We start from the raw sequence: 23753 nt of genomic DNA, 5'->3' as shown, positions 1-23753 counted from the left end.
AACTAACCGTTTTTAAGCACCAAACAGTATTTTTTCCTACAATAGAAGTCAATGGTGCTTCAGTACAAATATCTTATTTTGTGTTCAGCAAAACAAAGAAATGTATACAGGTTTGTAACAACATGAGAGTTGGTAAACGACAGAAATTTCTTTTTTGTGTGAACTACCCCTTTAAGCTGGACACACTGTATGATTTTGGCCACAATGTAGTTTGACATATTCACAGACTTTGTAGTTTGGTGACTATTGCCATCAAATTTTGCTTTCAATAAAATTTGGGAAGTGTCTGAAGTTTTGAGACACAAGACTATTTAAAATATTACAGTGTGCATTTAGCTTTACAAATCAAATGTTTCAAGAAATATTCTGTCATATAACCACAGGGCAAAAAGAACCAAGTACATAATAAGATACGGGAACAGCATCTTTCTCTCTCTCTTAAATAACAACTTTAAAACATCATAAATTCACAGGGAACTGTTTAAGGGACATTACACTTTTTAAAAAAATATATTAATTTTCCAGCTCCCCTAGAGTTAAACATTTGATTTTTACAGTTTTGGAATCCATTCAGCCGATCGCCGGGTCTGGCGATAACACTTTTAGCATAGCTTAGCATAATTCATTGAATCTGATTAGACCATTAGCATCGCGCTAAAAATAAACAAAGAGTTTCGATATTTTACCTATAAAACTTGACTCTTCTGTAGTTACATCGTGTACTAAGACTGACAGAAGATTAAAAGTTGCGATTTTCTAGGCAGATATGGCTAGGAACTATACTCTCATTCTGGCGTAATAATCAAGGACTTTGCTGCCTTAACATGGCTGCAGGAGGCGCAATTATATTACGCAGCAGCCAAAAATAGTTCCCTTAGTAACTTTCAATGCAGAGGACTTTTTTCGGTCAGTGTGTAATATCACTGCGACTGCTGCAGCCATGTTACAGCAGCAAAGTCCTTGATTATTACGCCAGAATGAGAGTTTAGTTCCTAGCCATATCTGCCTAGAAAATCACAACTTTTATTTTCCGTCGGTCTTAACTACAGAAGAGTCAAGTTTTAAATAGGAAAAATATCGAAAATCTTTGGTTATTTTTTAGTGTGATGCTAATGGTCTAATCAGATTCAATGGATTATGCTAAGCTATGCTAAAAGTGCTAGCGCCAGACCCGGAGATCGGCTGAATGGATTCCAAAACGGTAAAAATCAAATGTTTAACTCTAGGGGAGCTGGAAAATGTGATTTTTTTTTTTTTAAAGTGGAATGTCCCTTTAAAGAGACATCACAGTGTTCAGATGTGATGGTTTTGTTATTTAAATTATTCATTGTCTTCAGACAACCGTGACCTCCACCTACAAGTAAAGCCATTGGTAATGTAAGATGGCAGCCCTCGTTCTTGCTAAAGCTTCACAAAGCATTTGTTATCATCTAAACAGGACCATAACTTTGCCATTTCACATTGAAAAAAAAATATTTGACCAAAAAGAGCTTTGTTGTTTAGTTGTTGGGTTTGAGATGAAGTCAGGCAAAGTGTGCAATCATCATCTTAACATCTGCCATTCAGTGCTGTTTATAGAGATGTCAAACTTCAGCCCGTGTATCTGTGATACTTAAAGCAGCCCTGAGAATTCACCACACACATCTGAAGAGGAAAAACACTAAAGAAACGCCAGGTCGACTTATAAGTTACATCAGGTCAAGACTCCAGAAAAACACTGCCATAAAAATTATCCTTCGAATATAGTTCAGTGCTCCAATTTGGAAAACATGCACACTTACCAATTTGGTAAATAACGTTTCCAATCTGGAATCTTAAATTTCGCACGTTTCTTTATGGTTCGCTCGCTCTTTAGTGCATAAAGCAAGACAGACCTTATCCAGAAAATTTCAATTCACACGGCCTCGATATTATTCTGTCACTGCTAAGAAAAGAGCTCAAAGAAGAAGTGACCACATGGGCACATAACCCATTAAAGACAAAACATTTGTATCGTGTCATACTGCGCTTGGCATCACTAATGTGTGTCTGCATCTGCATCTACATATTCAATCGGCTGCGAAATGCAGTCTACGTCAAAGGGTTGCTCTTTAGATGAACTATCATCTGTGTCTTCACAGTTTGACTTAACCGCTCCGTTCCCACATTCAAGTTCGGTCTCATATCCGGTGTCTCTGTGTGGATGCGCTCCGTTCTGGAGCGTTTGGTCGCACGATTCGATCTTTTCCATCTGACCGCCCTCACACGCTACATATTCAGGCTGCGGCTGCTTCTTCGAGCCGAGCAGCGCGGCACGCAGGCGAAGGCACGGTGCCGGGAGGTACTGCATGTAGCAGTTATACGCTAGAGCGGCGAGGAAGAGGAGGAAGAAGAGGAGGAAGAGGGACAGGAGGGCCATACTGCTGTCATGCTGAATGTACGTCGCAGATGGGTCTATAGTCTCGGTGCGGGTCGGAAGATTGCCGTCGCCCAGCGGGTTATAATGTTTGGGTTTAATGATGTCAGTGGAAGTAGTGGTTAGTAGGGTGATCTCTGTGTGTCGCGTTGGTCCAAATGTGTTACCGTTATTACCTTCTGCCAGTGAGGTAGGGTCACGCACCGTGGATCCATACGAATGTACGGCCGCACCTGCGTCCGATGGGCGTTGAGCAGAAATGGAGGGTTCGCTGTTGGGAAGGTCCAGTCTGAGGATGTATCCAGCAACCAGATGAGTGAAATTCTTTCCAGCGGCGGATTCGAAGGACCAACACTCGTAACGGCCCAGGTCCTCCTGACCCACGCCGTATATGAGCAGTCCATTATCTCCAATCAGTAGAAAGTGAGACGCCTCGTTGAGAACGTTGTCGTTAAACTTCCAGAGCACCCGAGCAAGGTTTGAGCGCACCTGACAGGGGAGATCGGCAGAACCGCCCAGTTTTATCACCACCTGTGTGTAATCCTTGAATGCCAAAGGTTTAACTGTGGGAAAGACAGACAAAGAGATTCACGGCTTATCCTCAACATCACTTAAGTATGTTGACATTTTTGTGAAAGATTTACACATCTATTTTGCTATTAAAATCTTCTTTTCTCAATGCAATATATGATTATATCATTGCATTTTTTTTTTTTTGCCAACCAGCGCCACAATTTTTTATGATTTTCACAAAAGTTTAATGCCTTCCAGAATTTTTTTTTGTTTTATTATTATATCAAATGACAAAATATCAAATGAAAGAACAGACTCTCGCTTTAAAAAAACCCCACATCCTATCTTAATTTTATTTTATCACCTTTCAAATAAGGGAAGGTACGGAGCCCCTAAGGGGACATGGAGCAAAAATTAAATAAAAAGTTTAGCTTTGCGTGTGCACGTAAAACTATCGCGTTTAGTTTCGCGTGCGCATGTGAATCTTTCGCGTTTCACTTGTGCACGCGATAGTTTCAAGTGTGCACGCAATAGTTTCAGGTGCACACGCATAACTAAACCAAAAAATTCAAGTTTCACGTAAGCAAATGAAACTAAATTTTAGATTTTTTCACTCCAATGTCACCTTAGGGGCTTGGTAGATCGGTTTCTTCAAAAATTTATTTTTTTGCAAAATGCTGAGATAATTGCATTTTTGTGAAGGACTTTTGTTAGAGATCAGATTCAGAGCGATGATACACTGAACATACACAGAGATTTAACTGTTTAAATCAGTGGATACTTTAGTGTTTTATAAGTTGTGTAAGAGCGCCACCTAGTACATAATAACAGAAATATGTATGGCCATAAAAACACGTCATTGGCAGGGAAAGACAATTTGAAATTTTTACTATTAAAGGCTAAATATAAGTGTTTACATTTGAAGTAATACAAGAATATAATCACATTTTTACAATCTATTTTATTTGATCACATTACTAAATTCAGGGTAGTTAACTTTAAATTCAAGGACCTTTCAAGGACTTTCCAGGTCCAAAACCCTCAAATTCAAGGACTAAATGTGGGGACACATTTCAAGTGAGAGCAAGGTTACATCGTGTTACGTTTTAAGATACATTGTTACAGTTCCCTTTTGAGGGAACTCGCGCTGGGTCACTGCGGTAACACTTTGGGGACGCCTCCAGGGGTAAGTGCGTCTGAATGTGTATATCAAATTTAACCAATGCTGAGGCTTAACAAAGACAGGGTGATGCGGGAGCCAGGAAGTATATCCCTATCTGAAATATTGCCAGACGGCATTACAGGGATGCAGGAAGTATATGGCAAGGGAGACGCAGCGTCTCGTTCCCTTCTCAGGGAACAACAGTTACATACGTAACCCGAGACGTTTTCATGTGTCAAACACAACTATGCAAAAAAGCATTTTGGTATGAATCAACATTCACATACAGAAGATATAAGCATTTAAAGCGAACAGTTTAGCACGTGTGCTTAAAAAGTCTAGAATTTTTATGATATTATCCTACACCACAGGGAATAATATGGATTTTTTTCCAGAAAACATCTCGAAAATAGATTCAAGCACTTTCAATGGCATGTATCCATGTATGTATATTTTCAAAAACTTCCCCGGGCCTTTAATTTTTTCCCCCCAAGATTCACAAACTTTCAAGGACCCGTGGGAACCCTGTACATTAGATATTTGTGTATATGGCAATTATTTCCATAAGCTTTTATGTGGCCATTACTATTCCTAAAGACTAGCAGTTTTACGTCTTCAAATGAGACATTTCTTTAATGTAAATAATCTTCTCAAAGCTTTTCTCGTCAGTGTTTTTTTTGTAGGTTTCAGCTACAGGAAAACAGGAAACTGGTACTAAACCCCCACCAGACCACACATAAACCAAACACAAGATCTGTTCCATCAGATACGACTCTTTGTACAAGGTCTTTATACAAGTTTAAGTTTGAATACAATGACATTTTACATGACACACCTGAAGGACATATCCCAGCATCCCCTTTGAGGCTCTGAATCAACTTCCTGCAAAATCAAGCACGTAAAATTTAATTAAGAGTAAATATAGACATTGATCAAGGACAATAATCATCAAAATGATCAAAGGCTCACTTTAACTAATTTTTTTAAACTAAAAAAACACTAAACCTTAAGTACAAAGAGAAACTTACAAACGAGACACAAATGAGAACTGAAGTGACTCATTGACATAACCAAAGGTACATTGAAGAGACATACACTAGTGAGACAGTCATGCACGAATTGACTAATGGGGAGGACCGGGAGAATTCCCGGTGGGTTTTTTTGGCCACGAGGGCCGGTGTTGTCATGCCACCGGGTTGAAGGTTGCTGTCCCTAGGCTGGCAGCACTCACAATGCATATTTAGCTTTATGCCCAAATGTCCTCACCACTTATTGGAAAAATTCTTGCATTAAGGGCCATTAACATCTAAAAAGCATAAAAAAGGAAGGACGCACCACTTTCTTCTGCTTTTAAAGCGCTCGCCTGTGAACATGAGTTTTGTTTCAGATGCGTCTATATTTGAGTGCGCTTGCCGCGGGTCTACATTTGAAATAAACTTGAGTGCGGTTTGATACGAAGGGCCTCTAAAAGGAAAAGGATCTACGAATTCATAGATATAACTATGAATAGTCTATAATTGGTAATTTTCGTCTATTGCAAGAGTAACAAAATATATACATACATGTACATACATACATACATATACATAAAATCATAATTGTTTAGGCTACTGTATTTGCACTGAACACTGAATTGGAAATTAAATATTTGAAAAAATACTATAAATTGCAAGGGTGTAGAGAATTGCAGACTTATATACTTAGGATTTTATGATATCATTTTAATCTTGTCAGTAAGGAAACAAAGGGGGCCGGTCTAAGGCATGAAACTCCAGGGCTAAAAATAAGTCCCACTCCGGCCCGGTCACTGCATCTGAAACCACCTACTTCCATACTATAGAGAATGCAAAAAGCACATATAGTATGCGATTTCGGATGCAGCGAGTTTCTACTGATATCAGAGACTAACTCATGACTAAAATTAGTCACAATGTGCTCTCTCGCTTCTCATTTCTCACCGTTTCTCAGTGTCAATCTGGAAAATATTCATGCATACAGCAGAACGTGTGTCCCACGCACAGTATGGGTCTCGGGCCAGAACACAATCCTGACAGGACAGGTATTTCTCACAGAAAGCTGTGCGTGACTGCACCACACCCGAGTCAGAACCAACGTACAAGAACTGAGCCTGGAGACAGAGAAGACAAACACAGTTAAACAGTGAGTATTTAAAGGTGCAGTGCAGAGGCGCGGGAAGATATTTTCGGTAGGGGGTGCTGGGGTGCGGATGCAGCCGGGGGGGGGGGGGGGTGGTATTTGGTATAGAGTTATACAATTTTAAAGTTGTTCACAAGCTTTTTATTCTACAGACCAATCTACATATATATGTCTTCTTTTAAAAACTCACTCGCACCTCCCATCCATAAAGTAAAGATGAGCTGACAGCGCATACAAACTACATATATTGCAACATAGATTATCTGCCAGGGTCGTTATTTTCTGCTACTATCCTCAGCCGGGCCGTTGATAAAGCATATTTTTCATCATTACTTTATTAGGCTCATATTATATATAGACTAGGCCAAAGTAACAAAGGTGTCCAAAAAGTTACACAAATTACAAAATGCAACGCGAGTCATGTGCGGAGTCTCCTCGGGCACGCATCACGCACCGGGTCTGCTGTTCTGTATGGTGTAGCTTAAGTGCAACATGGAGTTTAAAGTTGTTAAGAAAAAAGAAAAACAGGAGAATTAACTTTGAGCAAGTTTGCAGGAAACTCGAATGCATGGAAACAGTTTATGTATACATTCTCACTCGTGCCAGTAGCCATACGCCTTCTTTGTTTTCCTTTGCTTAAGTTTTTACTATTTCTAAATTCTAACATGGAAACGTTATTGACTTCACTCGAGTTAAGGCGATTAGTGGACCGTTTAATTTACGGGTTTTTATTTAATTCTATTTTTACACGTAAATGTAATATAGTTTTGTTTCAGTTTGCCATGCCTTTAAAATTCAAACATCATATCCTAAATTGTCGGAATATGTTCCATATAGATTTATTTGGATTTATAGATGTTTTACATTAAAATCGATGCATGGGATTAATTTATATTAATTTTTGAAATACCCATCACCCTTAAATGCGCATGTTCCTTTTTGTACATCGAGGGTTTACAATTTAGTTCCTTTCATGTCGTTTTAATCATTTAATTCAATATGTTTTACTTTAAATGTTTACTTTAAATGTTCTGTAACATTTACATGTGCGTTAAACACCGCAAAACAATTTGGCTATATTTTTAAATAGTTTTTGAAAAGATGACCTTTTTCTGATATGCAGCATGAGGAGTCAGATGGAGAAATAACGGTAGTCCTCGGGACTTTTGGGCTGTGTGATTGAAAAAAATCCAAAATTCTCTTTTGAGACATTGCGAAGCTAATAGATACAGATAGCCTAATAAATGATTTAGTCATTGTAAGTGTGAGTGCCGTGGCTGTGAGTGTGCATGCTTGTCTGTTATGCTTATACGTATTCGCAGGGCTGAATTGCAATCACGTCGTCAAAACAAATCTGATTGGCTAATAAACACTGAATTAAATTAAATCATTTTAAAATTTCTAAAATGATCCCTGTCTTCATCACACACCCCAAGCATGACATACAGAATGTCTTTGAACAGAAACAAACAATCAGAGATATTTATAAGCTATCATTTTATTGTCATCGCAGTTTTAAATCTTTGCCACCAGGGGGTGCAGGGGGTGCTGCAGCACCTGCAGCACCCCCACTTCCCGCGCCCATGGTGCAGTGTGTAATATTTAGAAGGATCTCTTGACAGAAATGCAAAATGATATACAAAACTATATTATCAGGGGTGTATAAAGACCTTTCATAATGAACCGTTATGTTTTTATTACCTTAGAATGACCTTAGTTTTTACAGAAGCTCTTAACGGACAAACTTTTTTACAAAGTTATCTTCAACGGTATGTTACAGATATACTGCAGCATGCTTTACCGGAGGTGAATGTAGCAAACATCAAATACGGCCAGGGAGATTTTTTTAAAAAAAGAATAAAAATACGGGAGAAATACAGGAAATTATTCAAACGGGATGATGGCGGGACAGAATGGTAAAAAACTGAAAATCCCTGGAAAAACTGAAAGGTTGTCGGGTAACGTATGTGTGTGTAAGAAACAGGCATGAAAACAAGTCAGGGGTGAAAAGGTGAGAAGGGTACTCGGGGGGCGACGTGGCCTCTGATGGAGCCGGGAGGTAGGGGGGCTCCCCCAAAATAAATATTATGGCCTCATTAGGGGACATGCTGTAACCCAACTGGTTTATTCTTCAGGCATGTGATTGGCCGAGGACAAAAAAGAAGGAAGGAACCCAACATTCCCACAGAAAAAAAAAAACATAACATAAGCAAAAAATACATTATGACCATTATTTCAATTATTTATTTCTGACGGACAATTTAGATTGTAAATTTCAAATGCAAACATTTGACTAGTTACAGAAATCATGTTTAATTAAATTGGTTGATAAATGTGGAAAGCTTTAACAAGTAGCATTCCCTTACTATTTTACATCTGCAATAATTTTATTTTGCCATAATCTAACCATCAGTCGCAAGGCCATACCATTTTAAGTTGGCCTTGGAATAGGGTGGACCTGAAGGCCTACATATAATTTAAAATGACTTAATTTTACAATATAGTACTACAGGTTAAATGAGTAACATTATGGTTTTTGAGTCATGGGTTGAATGATTTTCAGATCAGCAAAAAAGTGATACAAATCAAGAAATTACAAGCATATAAAATAGAAAAGAACAAAGTTACAAATAAAGTAAGATCTAACAGTATTGATTAGGTAGAGAAACAGTATCAAATTAATATAACACTGTTTTCATTCTATAAACTTAAAAGAATTGATCTTTTTAAAGCTATAGAAGTGATTTTATTTTTGTCTTCTGTAGGTAATTAACATAATGACTCAAACATAAGCATTTCTTATAAGAGGTACTGTCCCTTTAACACTGGTGGAGAAGCGCTGATCTATACACTGACACATATGATCAACTGCTCACTTATAATAAATGACTGTTTTTATGAGAATACTTCCAGACACTGTGATATTACAAGATAATTTGTGTGTATATCTCCTCTAAAGCCCAAAGAAATTATGTGTTTGCGCGATTTTTTGAAACGCGCGTTTCTGTGCTAGGGCTTTTGAGTTTGTGCACGTACTGTACGCGCACCGAAAACATTTCACTTAAGCATCTTTGTCGCTTAAATAGTCTAAAATCGCTTAAATGTTACTGTAAATGATAAACTTTCTTATTAACAATATTTCATTCAATATTTAGCAGTTTTACTATTTACATGTACGTATTTACAGCAGTAGGCTAGTAACATAGACGAATGTGTACAGGAGTATGTCCATCATTCGTTTCAATCCATTCCAATAAAAAATCTTTTAGGTCACTTTGCATTGTCGGTCTGTGTATATACTGTATGTTGTTTTAATTGATTGACACCTTTTACAGTTATAGTTTTACAGTGTTTTGTGTCTTACACTTGACTTTACGTCCCGAAGGCAGTCGATCTATGCATCTTCAACAAGCATGTGAAGCATATGACGAAGAACACGGAAAAGGCGGATGACATCACAGTAGTGCGAGAGCGGTTCGAAAGCAGTCCTTATGACTTCTCGATTCACTCTTGTGGTACTTTGATGTCACCTGTCGGTTTTTGCAGCGCGGCATGAACTCAAACAAATTTAATGTCTGGGATACATGTTGGATGACGGCGAAGGGTGCATCAACAAACAACACGCGCATAATCCCCAACCCCCAAAATATTTCTTATCAAATCTACACGAATCACGTGGGTCACCTGTTTTAGCTTCAAAACGGTGAATTTTGACAAAAGGTGAGGGATGTTCATGCCTGAAGAAAATAAGTGTAGGTGTTTGTGTACACAGAACTAGAACAAAAGAAAATATTGTAGATCATTTGTTGCTTAAGGGGAACAGCTTGGGACGGTCTGTCTTTATGTCAGCCTGTCTATCTTAGTCAGTCCGTCTGTCAGTTTTTGTCAGCCCTGTCCGCTGCTAAATAACACATTGAATATAATCCTAATGATAATGCTATTGTTTTAAACAGTTCATCATTCAAAATGTCACATTAATAAGAGGAAGAGCACGTTGCAATCAAACTTCACATCACAGTCGTCTCAAACCGCAAACATTTTTACTTTAACCTCCTTTAACATACGTAGTCATCACATTTTTTGTTGGAACCTGTTGTAAACAAACTGGACAAATACACTGCTTCATGTTCAAAGAAAAATATTTGAAGAGTTTCGTTGCAAAACGAGATAACTCCGTTTTTTAAATTTTTCAGAAATCTCGTTTTTTGGTTGTGCATTCCAATTAATATCAATTCAACTGCAGTTGGTTTGTTTTGATTTAAACCTTCATAACTTAAAAAATACAGCTAAGTAGCACCATAAAACAAAATAATAACATGATAACATAATAATAAACATGTTTTGCAACGAAACTCTTCATTTGGTTATTATATTTATTGGTTCTTCCTTACCCCAAATAAATGGAAGAAATCTAAAATCCAAGCCAAACCAAAGCTCGGGTCTTAAGAGGATAAAAGTGCAAGCAAATGTATAACAGAAGAGAAATCTGAGATCGTACCACATGCTTGGATAGTACAAGTGTTTTAATTGGCTGAGAGTTCTTCACAAGCTGAATTTCCTCCACCGTATGGACATCGCCCTCCAACAGCACCGTCTTATGCAGTAAACCTTTGTCTACAAACACAGTGCAAAACATTACTAACAATACAGAAAAAACAACACTGCATTCATTTATTGATAAATCACAACATATTTTTACTGCATTCTTACCAGTGCCAGTGAAGATGACATCATAGACGTTACCGTCGAGGGCCTTTACTCTCTCTACAGCGATCTGGGTGTAGTTGATGTCTTTAGTAATGAACCGCGGCCCGTTTCCGATGGGAAGCACCGGATCCTCCAGCAAAGGGTGATCCTTTACAAACTGTAAGGTCTTATCGGGCAGCTGCAGGGATGAGTTGATGTTTTGCATGCGATTGTGGTTGTTGATGCACTGTGGATCATTAATACATAAAATTGTGTTTATATGACTATATTTAAAAATCACAGACCGATCATCGTCTGATATTTGGTTGTTTTGAGATTACTGGTATTCGTGTCCCATCAAGAGAACCATTGGTCTCAATCTTGTCTCCATTTAGGAGATTCTTTGATTAAAAAGCAATTCAAAAATCGCTCAAAAACATCTCAATGTTTGGTCAGTGAATAATGCACATGCTCTCGATATTTCAGTAAATGTTTTGTGTGCCATGTTGGCAAACTAACAGATTTCATTTATATAAAGGCAGCTAAAACATTTGAAGATTGTGTGTGGCATAAGCTGACAAACTATTGGTTTACATTTTCAAAACAAACTCACCAACCCTGTTTTAAGGATTCTGAACGCATGCAAAAAATACAAGTAATGGAAATCCAATGATGTCTGTACGAGATACTAACCGCTCCGGGTCTGGGATTGGGTGTGATGCCGTTAAATCGAACCCACTTCGTGTGGGATTGTTCCACTGTTGCCTTCTGCATGAAGTTTCCTTTGGAGAAAACCTCATCGATTGACGTCATGTTATACGCACACACCGCTGACAGACCAACATTACCCCTAAAATAAAGAAGAGGAACAAGGAACAATATATTTACATCTGTTATCTGATAAGAGTCTCAGGTGAGCCGTGACTCACATACCAATGAATCTAGACCAACAGGAACAATCGGTTTCATCTAAAAATACCAATCATGCATTCCAACATCTGGCATGGCATGGTTTTATTTTCATGTGACACAAACACACGTTAGAACTCACCACTGAGAAGTAAAAACCCCGTATATGACATTGTCTCTCCAGTGTGCCGCTCTCAGAATAAACACATCATGAACCACGTTGAAGACAAAGTTGAGTTCTGGCATTGAACACACAAGTTTGGCCTTCAGAAATGAGGTCCACTTCTTTTGCAGTGTCCTCTGGCCACCCAGATCACCCTGTAAGATTGAGAGGTGTATTGAGGATGGACACATCTAAGGACCGGTCAATATCCATAGCTAAACTATAAAATAGGTGTCATGGAGGCCGCATTTACACTGGCTATTTGAAGTGACTCAACTCTTGTTTTTTGTGTCACTGATCGGATATGAAATACGGATGTGTAAGCAAGAAAAAAAAGGCACATAGATTCCGATATTCCCCGATCAGTTTCAAGCATTATTCATATGTGGAAATAAATCAAATATGAATCGGATAGACCCTTTAACAACCCACGTGATAAATTAGCCTGCGCGCGCATTTTGGCAACAGAATTGGTGTTATTCCCCATTGGTTCTAACGTGTTAGCAACTCAGAAAGTTTTTTAAAATGGTTTCCCAGCATAAAAATGTCTGTTTGTTGCGTTTGGTTGCACTAATATAATATACTTATATATGTATCTGGCCACTTTATATTTGGCCATCTGCTAACGTCTTCTATCCACGCACTATAGTACATGGATCTGGTAGCTGTGTTGAAAAAGTTGATAAGTCGAATTTTAAAATAACTTTCTCTTCACTGCTGATTCTTGCCATACTTCCGTTGCCAAACTGCGCGCGCATACGCTGCCATGTCATCATTGTGTACAAACAGTAAAAGGGTCTATACATTTATTCGCGTCCACCATGTAAGTGGACAGATCGGATATTCCCATGTCAAGACATCATTAAAAATGCAACGCTGGCACACGACGTTCACTTAGTGGAGTGATGTTGAAGTTTTATGTCTTGTTACTGTGCTTTCATACCACCACCGCCGAGAGCGTTAAAGTGGCCGGAAGTCATTCATTTTCAATGAAAGCCAGCAGCGAGCTCTGTCAGGCAGCCGCGCGGCATGTACTGTATGGCGTGAGTGTCGAGGAGAGTTGAAATCAGCTCAACTTTATGGTAATGAGCTATGATGCAGTTCGACGACAACCAATCAGAAGGCGGAAACCTCTGGATTCCAGAGAATGCATTCGAGCGTCAGAGCGTCCACTACACCTTTTCAATAGTGTCGTTAGTAGGGCAGCCAGAGCTTTTATTGACGCTCTCGCCGGTGAAAGCACAGTTACAGAAATAATGCTTTATAATATCAATAATTAAAGGGACATTCCACTTTTTTGAAAATATGCTAATTTTCAAATTTTATTCTTACCATTTTGAAACCCATTCAGCTGATCTCCAGGTTTGGTGCTAGCACTTTTAGCATAGCTTAGCATAATCTACTGAATCTGATTAGACCATTAGCATCACGCTAAAAAATGACATGACCAAAAAGTTTCAATATTTTTCCTATTTAAAACTTGACTCTTCTGTAGTTACATCGTGTACTAAGACCGACAGAAAATTAAAAGCTGCGATTTTCTAGGCAGATATAGCCAGGAACTATACTCTCATTTTGGCGTAATAATCAAGGACTTTGATGATGTAACATGGCTGCAGCAGGCATAGTGATATTACGCACTGTCCGAAAATTGTCCCCTTGGTTACTTTCAATGGCAGGGACTTTCGGGCAGTGCGTTATATCACTACGCCTCCTTCATCCACAAACTTCATTTGTTCTCTTTTTATCACCTCTCAGATACAGGTAAGATTCTTCAAAAATACCAAATTTTGAGCAAAAACCTGAGATATTTTCATTTTTGTAAAGGACTTTTATTAAAGATCAGATTCAGAGCGTTGATCAAAACTTACACAGAGTTGTTACTGTTTTTGGGTCAGTGGATGGTTTAGTATTTTATATGTTAGGTAAGAGCACCACCTAGTCGATAAGAGCGGAAATATGGATTGCCATAAAAACTCGCGTTTTTTCTTAATTGACAAGATAACTTGTCAGTAGTGGGGAGATGATGATGTAAACAGGTGGTCAAAAAATCGGATATACTCAACAAATCGTAATCTGGCATCAAGATTTGCAGTGTAAATCCAGCCTTTTACAAAACAAATCATAAAACTAAAACGTTTTGTCTGTTCACTTGTTTATACATAATGTTTTTTTCATTATCTTATAATACACATATAAGTTTTGTTTGGAGGTTAGCAAACAGTTTAAACGGGTCCTTCATAGAAATACATACGTTTTGCCATTTCCCCGAGCACACTTGTGTATTGTATTTTGTTTTCTTAGTAGGGCTGTAACGATTAATCGTGCGAATGCGTGTTTTCTCAATGAATGAATTTTAATGAATTACAGTACGATGAAACCCAGCAAATCCCAAAGCCAGGGGGCGCTCTCGTACAGAAACTCCTTTTGTGCCACACAAGTAGCAGCATTCCAAACGTTATTCCAGGAAATGTCTATATAAATATTTATATTGCTGTTCTTAAAATTGTTTCAGGTATTGGCATGATAATAAAGAATATTCTAAATGATTTTGTTTAACGAGTGTTGCTTTTTTAAATGCACGTTATAAACGACTCCGACTCATAATGATTTTAGATGGATAAGGACTTCGTACTGACCAAATGCCGTAGTACACGCACAAGATGTGCATGAAACAAAGAATCGCAGCCGTGCAATTTTATAAAACACATCACTATTGGTCACGAACAACTGTCATCACAAGTTCAAGATGATAATGTCAATTTATCATATCACATCTGGTCAGGTGTAAGGAGAAGATGTGGACTTATTTCAAAACTGATCTCACCTTACACACACGAGCAATCCTGGGGATGAGCAGTTTGCCAAAGAACTCGTACTCCACCGACACCTCGGTGAAGAAGTAATAAATCTTATCGTCGTCACCGTCGGGACTGTTCTGTCCCTCCCGAATCACATCTGCATGAACAAAACTGGGTTCTGCACAGAGAACCAGAAGCACATGGGTAAGTATATAAACAGAGTTATATGCCATCCTAAAGAGATGATGAACACTAAATAAAACATGATTTTTTTTGTTCTTGCGGTTTAGTTCTGACTGAAGGTTGTTTTAAACTGCAGATTAAAATAAGCAAGATTTATAAATGTAATGTGACATAACTGTGACAAGCATGGTTATCCGTGTTGTGTTATTGATGGTTAATGGTTTTCTTGTGTAAAGTGACACAATTCTGTGCGTACCGTTGAGCCAGGACGTCGAATACTCTGTTCGCAGTAAACTCTGAGACCGTGAATATCTGGAGATGATCGGCTCGCTTCCCAGAAAGTTATAAGCAGTTCCTGAGTATAGCTCACTGTCTGTTGAAAAATACAGAACAAACATCTCATAACGTGTTTCAGACTGAAAGAAGAGATGTAGCGATCATCAAATGTCCTCCAGATGCGTTCAGAAATAAAACGGCAAGTTACTGTAACTTACCGACCATTACAGTAGTGAAGCTCTGTGCAGGATCAAAGGGACATTTCCCCCGACCGTCCTCTCTTTGGTTCCTTAAGCTAAAATTCCCAAGCGACTAAAAACAAAAAGAGGATGATTTCGATAAGGCATGATGTGTCAAACTTCCCGTTTTCTAATCAGGTTTGAAAATTTGCATCAAAATGTCAAATGAATAAGAACAGACGCGTTAAGACTTTTTGCAATGTATTGATGACAATTATGCCAAAATGTGAGGGGAAATCAGTGTAATAAAATATTTAATCATCAGTCATTGTAACAAAGGTAAAAGGAACCTACTAAAATAGGAAATTACTAGCTATTGTTTCACAAAAGATCAGAAAAGTTCCTACATGAAGAGATGTGACCGATACTGTAATCGAAATATCATCAATGTTTCCCTTTTGGTGTTGCACATCAAATAAAAAGCAAAACATCATCAACACATCAAACTGACTGGGCTGATAAGTTTAAAACGTTAAACAGCTGGACATTAACCTATGGCTGTTACACACCAAATAATCACAGAAGGGCTGAAACGCATGAGTCCCGCAAACATACAGATGGTCTTCATCCAAAACCTGTAAAACTCGAATGTAATTTCGACACTCCATCTGTCACACAAAGACAAACACAAGTTTACAGTAAGTCAAAGTGCAAATACAGGCATAACTTCAGATCAAATATCAGCAAAGATTCCACAGTCGGTCAAACGGCATCAGGACATCTTGTTTGAATTTTTCCGCATTACCTCTTTAGATTTTCCCTTTAAAATGCACATTGACATGTCAGAGTCTGGAACTTTCCACAGAAGCTGAAACAGTTAGAAAGGGGAATAAAAATCACACTGAGTGTTATAGGAAAAACATTGCAGTACATCGTGTGACAGTATTATTTCTCACCTGGTTGCTTTTGATTGACACATTGTTCATGTTGAGTTGATAAATGACCTCTCGGGCTCCCACATACAGCGCACCCCGATCTTCATTGAGCAGTAGAGTCGTGTAGTTAAACACACCGGGCTCCCAAAACTCAACCAAATCCACATCTAAAAAACACACCTCACATCAGCTGGAAACTCACACAGGAAAATAAACAGCATGGATCGAAAGAAGAAAGAGGAAAATATCTGGATATGAGATCGGAGATATTAAATTTAATTAATATTTAAAGATTTTAAAGGATTATTCCACTTTCATTAAAAATCCTGATAATTTACTCACCCCCATGTCATCCAATATGTTTATGTTTCAATATCTTTTTTTTTTTTTGAGGAAAGCATTTCAGGATTTTTCTTCATTTTGTGGACTTTAGTGGACCTGAACAGTTTACAGTTTCAATGCAGCTCTAAAAGATCCCAACTGAGGCATAAAGGTCTTATCTAGCCAAACTATCATCATTTTCATGAAAATTTTTAAAATAAGTACTTCTTAAACCGCAACTTTTTTTCTTGCACTAGCCGTGTGATGTCTTGCACTAGCCGTGTGATGCGGTCAGACGTAACACATGTGAAACGCACACTTGCGAAGCATAAGGGTCTTCATCTATCCTAATATTTGTATGTACTGTAAATGTCGCGAATCAGTGCTGCCCTAACGGCCTGGTAGAGTAATAATTTGAATAAGAAATCATTTTTATTGCATGTGTGTCGAACACAGCCATTCGCACGTCGCCGCAATGAGTACACTTGGAAAGCTACACGAACGCGTGCGAGCCAGACGTGGAAAAAAGGTATACCTGGCCCTTAATACTTTTTCAAAAACGTTAAAAGTTTTTGGTTTTTTGGCGAAAATGATGATTGTTTGACTAGATAAGACTAGGGCTTGGTATTGGCAAGGGCCTCATGATAAAATACGTATCACGATACATATGTCGTGGTACGATGTATCACGATACGATACGGTGCGATGCGATGCGATACGGTGCATGTTGCAATACTTTTTTTTTATTTTATCAAAAATGTAAAAAAGAGAGCTGAATTTTTTTTGGTACTTTTTTAAGCCAATATGCTCCCACGCATCGGCTTTGAAAGCAGCAGGTGTTTTTACATTTTCTGCCATTTTCTCACTCCCGCTAACTGCCTGTATACGGACTACCGGCACATCCAGGAACTTGACTGTAAATTTCGTCACGGCCCCATTTTGGGGGAAAACAAACTAGACTTCTCTTTGTTCTGCTATTTTGTATGGAAGTCAATGGGAAAGTATTCAAAAAGTATTTAATTACTTATTACTAATTACTTTCTAAATCCTATTTAGTACATGATACAAGGATAGGCTTGAAATGGCTTGAATAAATAATACAATATATAAAAGTAAATCAATTATTCTGGTCCCACTTTAGGGTCCAATTCTCTCTATGAAATAACTATTAACTACTTTTGCCTCAATATACTCCAACTAATGCTTATTAATACTAAAGAAGTTGTTTATTTTAAGTATTGGTAGAAATGGGGAGGTTTAAGGACATAGAATAAGGTTTTGCAGAATCAGGCATTAATATGTGCTATTAAGTATTAATAAACAGCCAGCATCTCATTAATATGAATGCTAATAATCAACCAGTTAATAGTGAGAATTGTAAACTTAAACCATGTTAAATCCACTACTGTATTATAGTATACATAATTGTTTTAGAGTCCACAGTATTTAGATACATCAGAAGTAACTGTAATTAGATTACAAGAAAAATAAGAGTAATCCCTTACGTTACTTTTCAAGGGAAAAGTAATTAAATTACTTAGTAACTAGTTACACCCAACACTGATCACGATAGTTAGCTGTATCGATATTTTTGCACAGATCTAGATAAGACCCTTGTGCCTCGGTTGTGATCGTTTAGAGACCTTTAAAACTGCATGAAACTGTAAACTGTTAAGTACAGACCTCTATATGGAGAAAAATCCTGGAATGTTTTCCTCAAAACATTTTATGTCTTCTCGACTGAACAAATAAAGACAGAAACATCTTGGATGATATGGGGGTGAGTGAATTATCAGAATTTTTATATGAAAGTGGAGAAATCTTTTACCCCCTGGTAACTCCACTTGTATTACGAACCTAAACTTAAACTACAGTTCACTGTATATGTGTATATTTGTATGTGTGTAAATCCAGACAGTATGTAGTTTGTGTTGTGTGTTTATCTACATGTATACTTTTGGTAAAAGCCGCAACGTTTTATAAACTGAACAGGTGTCATATACACATGCCGTTGTTATCTCTGTTACTGTATAACCAACACGTGCCGGTCTCTTCCTGTGCTGGTTTAGCATTGTGGCTTCTCAACTGAGGCCACGTGAGGTTACCTTTTATACAATAATTCATCACTACCTATAGCCATCATTCAAAATATTCATTTCAGTGTCAAATTCAATAGAAATTAGAAATGACGGATGCATGCTTTTACATTTACATTCACGCGTTTGGCAGACACTTCATCCAAAGCCCACAAATTTTACATACCACTAGTACTTTTAATAGGGGTTGTTTTAAAAAATTAAAAACATGCAATTTTAACCATATAAAAATCAACATGGCCGGACCATAGTATTTTTGAGAAGTGTGGGACAAACAAATAAATAAACAAATCTAACCTTCCTGTTTCCATGAGCTTCTGGGAATGCTGGAGGGGCCACGTGTGGAAACTTCAAGAAGCAATCCCAGAAACACCCCAAACACGCTCAGAGCCATGTTAGACTCGGGGACCTTCGACAACGTGAGGTTTCCTCTGTGAGAGAGAGAGAAATAGAAAGAGAAAGAGAAAGAAAGAGAGAGAGAGAAGAGAAAGAAAGAGAGAGAGAGAGAGAGAGAGAGAGAGAGAGAGACCTCACTAATGAGTCAATGTATCCAAGAAATGATGATCAAACTTGTGACATTCTTCAAACTTCAAACTTTGTATAGCACATTTAAAAACAAGCTTGTTGCCAAAGTGCTTCACAAACCACACAGGTTAACCACCAACTTGCAGTTTTAATGCACCAAAAATAAAAAAATAAAAATCACCCAACTATATTCATTTTACCACCTGCAAATCTTGATCGGAGTAAGAACCATACTTACACTTACACTGTTTTTCTTGTATTTGCACTTTCTGCTAAAACATTTTTTGTGCCCCAGAAGAAAGTCATGCACCACCTATCCCTTAAATGCAGGATTTTCATTCATATTGTAGTAACTAAAAGCTTTGGCATGAATAATACACGTTAAAGTATATGCAACATTTATCTAGAATGAGTCCTCAGCAGGAATTCTGGGAAGCAGGGATAAGGAATGCCAGGAGAAGTGACCAAAATTAGCATCAGTGAGTGAGATAAAGAAAAGTCTCTCGACCAGTCGAGACAGTCGGCAAAGCACAGATGGCTCTCATGTTATGAGATAAACCATACATATCCTGTTTAATCCAAAAACAAGCTGATGTACAAAATATTGAAACATTATAACACACAAACTATTTGACTTCTACATCACCGATTAAAAAACGGTGTAAGCCGTGTATACTGTGAAGATTCCTACTGTAAACATTTACTTTTGCATATTTTTAGGAATTCTCACAAACTGATACACACGTCTAACAGGAAACCGATACCAGGCCTGTACATATAATACTCAGGCATTCTGAAATCACAATACATGACTGTAAAACTACGACTGACCCTCAGGACAAATGGATGATACCGGAGATAACAACGACCCATATTTAGATCATCTAGAATTCCACGGAAAACTTGCAGCGAAACACGGAGACGCATCCGTTTACAGTGACGCACATAGAAACAGGCTGTTGTGAGAATGAATGTGGTCCTTGGATGTGATGTTCAGATCCTGAAAGTGGTTTTCAATGTGTTGCTAAGTGTTTGCAAGGATGGTTTTGCACATTGCTATCTGCAATTAAAATAACATAAACAAAATTTTTGTGACCGTTAATGATCTGTTTTGATTTACAGTGACGTCTATGCCAAAGTGTAAATAAACAATCATTGCAAGAACAGATATGATGTGCAAACAGCGGATGACATAGGCTATGCAACGACACATTTCTTACTCTTCAGAGTTTAAATCAGCCTTTAAAACTTTAACCAAAGGCTATAAACAAACATACCAGCCAAATAGTTTAGTGAAACATGCCATGACACAAACAATGCAAGTCAATGAACTCATTTAGTGTCACTAAACAAATTATTGTAATTCAGACCAACTTCTGAAATTTTTTCTGTGAAATAACTTAAAAACAACATTTACATTTATTATTGTAAGTTTACAGTTCAGTTGAGGTCAACCGATATGAGCTTCTTTTTTATAGCCAATCCCGATATTAAGAAAGCTGTATGGCCGATTGGCCAATATAAGGGCGATATAACAAACGTTATTACTAAGTAAGAGACAAACATAAAATTGGTGAAACAAAAAAAAACATTAGTTATGCATAACATTAATAAATATACTCTTTTAAAGTACTTTACACAACATAATTATCTCTGATCTCTCATGGTACTGTTTGAATAAGTGTGTTAAACGAATGATTGGTCATTTTACTGTCTGTCAGACTTTGGCTTTACATTGAGTGACACTGAGTGTCTTTTTTATTACAAAAATGTACTGGCCGATTGAAAGATTTATTGGCCGATGCAGATTATAAAAAATTATTCAAATATCGGCCTATATATCCGATATATACTGCAATATATTGTCCTATCACTTGTCTTGAGTTGATTTAAAACTTAAATTTAAACACTTTGATTTATGAAAAAGTTAAATAAGACTTTAGTTTTCATCAGGCATACTTTTATAGTTTACTATGGCAAATGTTATAAACAAATGATTACAAAAGTTCCAGGTAAAAAATCTTTGCTGCCTTAAATTTTTGTTGAATCAACTCAGATTTACACGTCATGTCAACTTACTATGATTTATCTTGACCAGAGAAGAGTTACTACAACTTATTAAATGAAGTTGACTTTTTTCAACTTTATTTGATACGTTATAACAACTCATCTGTAGTTATAACAACTTTTCACTAGTCAAGATAAATAATAGAAAGTTGAAATGACTTTCAACAAAAAGTTGAGTTGATTCAACAAAAAATTTAAGGCAGCGAAGAATTTTTTACAGTGCACCAAAAACAAAACAAAAAAAGCTCTTTCAAACTACTAGAAATAATTTCATACCATCATGCATTTTATTTCTCACAGACATGTTGAAATAAAGGAGCAGAAAGTTTCAAATGCAAAAGAAAACTGAAGTTAAAACAATGTATTTTAATAAAAGAAAACTGGACATCATTTGTACAGAGCCAGCAGATCATCATTTTAACACATGGGGACATGAATTTATATACACAAACACATCACACAGTTTCATTTTAACACATTACAAACCTGGACGAGTTAAATTAACTTTACGTCATTGTTTAAATAAAAGACAATATCTATGTTAACATTGCAGTTCTTTTAAGAGAAAAGTAAATAAATGCAATTTCCTCCATGAAATTCACATGTATTATAATTATAACCTATAAGGCGGGTACACGTAGTGACATCAGATATTTATATTATTTTCCATGGAAAGAAAAATGAAAGAAGACAGAAACTCACGCACTTGGAATGAAGTCAAACCTGCGTAAAAGGTCACGGGCAGCGGCATGACCGATTACTGATTCACCCAGACAGTGACGGGTGTATCAGAAATCACTGCAAAACAACAAACCATTGATTTCCGGCAGATGAGTTTTTACAACCTCAGGGAGGAAACAAACACACGCAAAGCCGTAATCTGCAGCATAACATTGGCAACAGGTTTTACGAAAGGAGGTCACACACATACAAAGATCCAATTGTGTGTGTTTGAGTCAAGAATACCCCCCTCCAAGCCAAACCAAACACACACACACACACAAATCACACACACACAATCACACACACGCACACACACGCACACACACACACACACACACACACACACACACACGCGCACACAACAATCAACAAAAGGTTCAAACATAGCCAGAGTGTTTCTAAGTACTGTAGCGATTTATTGCATCCTCTCGCACCATAAAGTTTTCTCAAAAATTTGCAGTTACACAGCTGACCAGGTTCCCATGCATTTAAGCTATAGATAAGCTATCGAATTCGTGACCTTAGTGTTGCTAGTTATGCCTCAGCAACACACAAACCATATGCACTGTATATATAAAAGCATACTAACCTACTCATACTATTTTTGCAGTATGCAGATTTTCTGTATGCACAGAACAGACAACACATTACATCAAGCATGGTACTGCAACCCACAATGCAATGCCCTTAACCCAACCCAAATTTTATCAGTAATTTATCAGACAAGCAAGTGCATTGTGGGATGCAGTATTAACAGTGCATTTTGATTGTATACTGTACTACCTTTGCCAACATGTATTCTATGCATAAAGACAATTAGCATACAGTGCACACTACGTCATGCTTACATAAGCATGCCATTAAGTATGCCATTCCAACGCACAAACAGACTACTCTTCCAGTATTAATACTCTTTATGCTAAACACCTGTTTTGCGTCCACTGCACGCATGGGTTTAGAAATGCAAGCTGGGTATAAACGATGGCGTCCTGCCAACTGGGCAACCGTGCAGCCGCCTCAAACATTCAATGCTTGCCAAATGTGCCCTGCATCTTCCCCGCTGCCCTTCTCTCTTTACACACTGGCACAGTGATCGATGCCGCTCTCTGACGACCCACAATGCACTTATGCCAAAACCAGCTTTCCCACTACGCCCGCTGACAGCTCCAACAATCCCTCTCTTCTTCTCTGCATCATTTAATGCCTCTCATGCACCTGTCTGTGTGTGTTATTCATTTTGTTGTTTAGCTTGCACGATCAGAATATCTGAGCAATGATGACATCAGTAGAAAAACAGAGGTGAGAAGTTATTACATTTAGATGACAAGTCTTTTTTGACATTTACATATAATGTGAAGTTGCTTGAAATTATTTTACTTTATAGGGATGCACCAACATCAACAAATTTCTGTGCCGATGCGATATTTGACATCTACGATACCAAAAGAAACCAATAGTTTAGCTTTTATCTCGTTTCAAATTATGATGTCCCGAAATCCTGAATAAAGTGCACAAACTGCAATTTTGTTTAATTGTGACCCAATTCAAAATAATCACACAGTATCTGGTGTGTTTTTCTATCAGGGTTCCCACACCGTAGTTAACTTCAAATTCAAGGACCTTTCAAGGACTTTCCAGGTCCAATACCCTGAAATTCAAGGA

At 37.6% G+C, this 23753-nt stretch overlaps 1 protein-coding gene across 4 annotated transcripts in view; it reads right to left on the bottom strand.

Moving 5' to 3' along the window:
- sema4d (sema domain, immunoglobulin domain (Ig), transmembrane domain (TM) and short cytoplasmic domain, (semaphorin) 4D) overlaps nucleotides 1-23753 on the bottom strand; it is a 79121-nt gene that overhangs the window by 8288 nt on the left and 47080 nt on the right. For 2 of the 4 annotated variants that reach the window (XM_073812520.1, XM_065243811.2), the window contains 14 exons: nucleotides 19074-19207; nucleotides 16381-16526; nucleotides 16230-16292; nucleotides 15994-16092; nucleotides 15464-15557; nucleotides 15226-15342; nucleotides 14813-14964; nucleotides 11965-12140; nucleotides 11607-11763; nucleotides 10938-11160; nucleotides 10726-10841; nucleotides 6029-6198; nucleotides 4906-4952; nucleotides 1211-2958 (listed from right to left, as the gene is read on the bottom strand). In XM_073812520.1, coding sequence (XP_073668621.1) covers nucleotides 2018-2958; nucleotides 4906-4952; nucleotides 6029-6198; nucleotides 10726-10841; nucleotides 10938-11160; nucleotides 11607-11763; nucleotides 11965-12140; nucleotides 14813-14964; nucleotides 15226-15342; nucleotides 15464-15557; nucleotides 15994-16092; nucleotides 16230-16292; nucleotides 16381-16526; nucleotides 19074-19207 — 2635 coding nt within the window. In that variant the 3' untranslated portion in view covers nucleotides 1211-2017. Of the gene's footprint in view, nucleotides 1-1210; nucleotides 2959-4905; nucleotides 4953-6028; nucleotides 6199-10725; nucleotides 10842-10937; nucleotides 11161-11606; nucleotides 11764-11964; nucleotides 12141-14812; nucleotides 14965-15225; nucleotides 15343-15463; nucleotides 15558-15993; nucleotides 16093-16229; nucleotides 16293-16380; nucleotides 16527-19073; nucleotides 19208-22074; nucleotides 22169-23753 lie in introns of those variants that run through there. The other 2 variants (XM_073812522.1, XM_073812521.1) reach the window with 2 other exon arrangements.

This window comes from Paramisgurnus dabryanus, chromosome 18, assembly GCF_030506205.2.
Source record: "Paramisgurnus dabryanus chromosome 18, PD_genome_1.1, whole genome shotgun sequence".
NCBI lineage: Eukaryota > Metazoa > Chordata > Actinopteri > Cypriniformes > Cobitidae > Paramisgurnus > Paramisgurnus dabryanus.
Note: the sequence above shows the minus strand (reverse complement) of the source record. Positions and strands in the feature narration are given on the sequence as shown.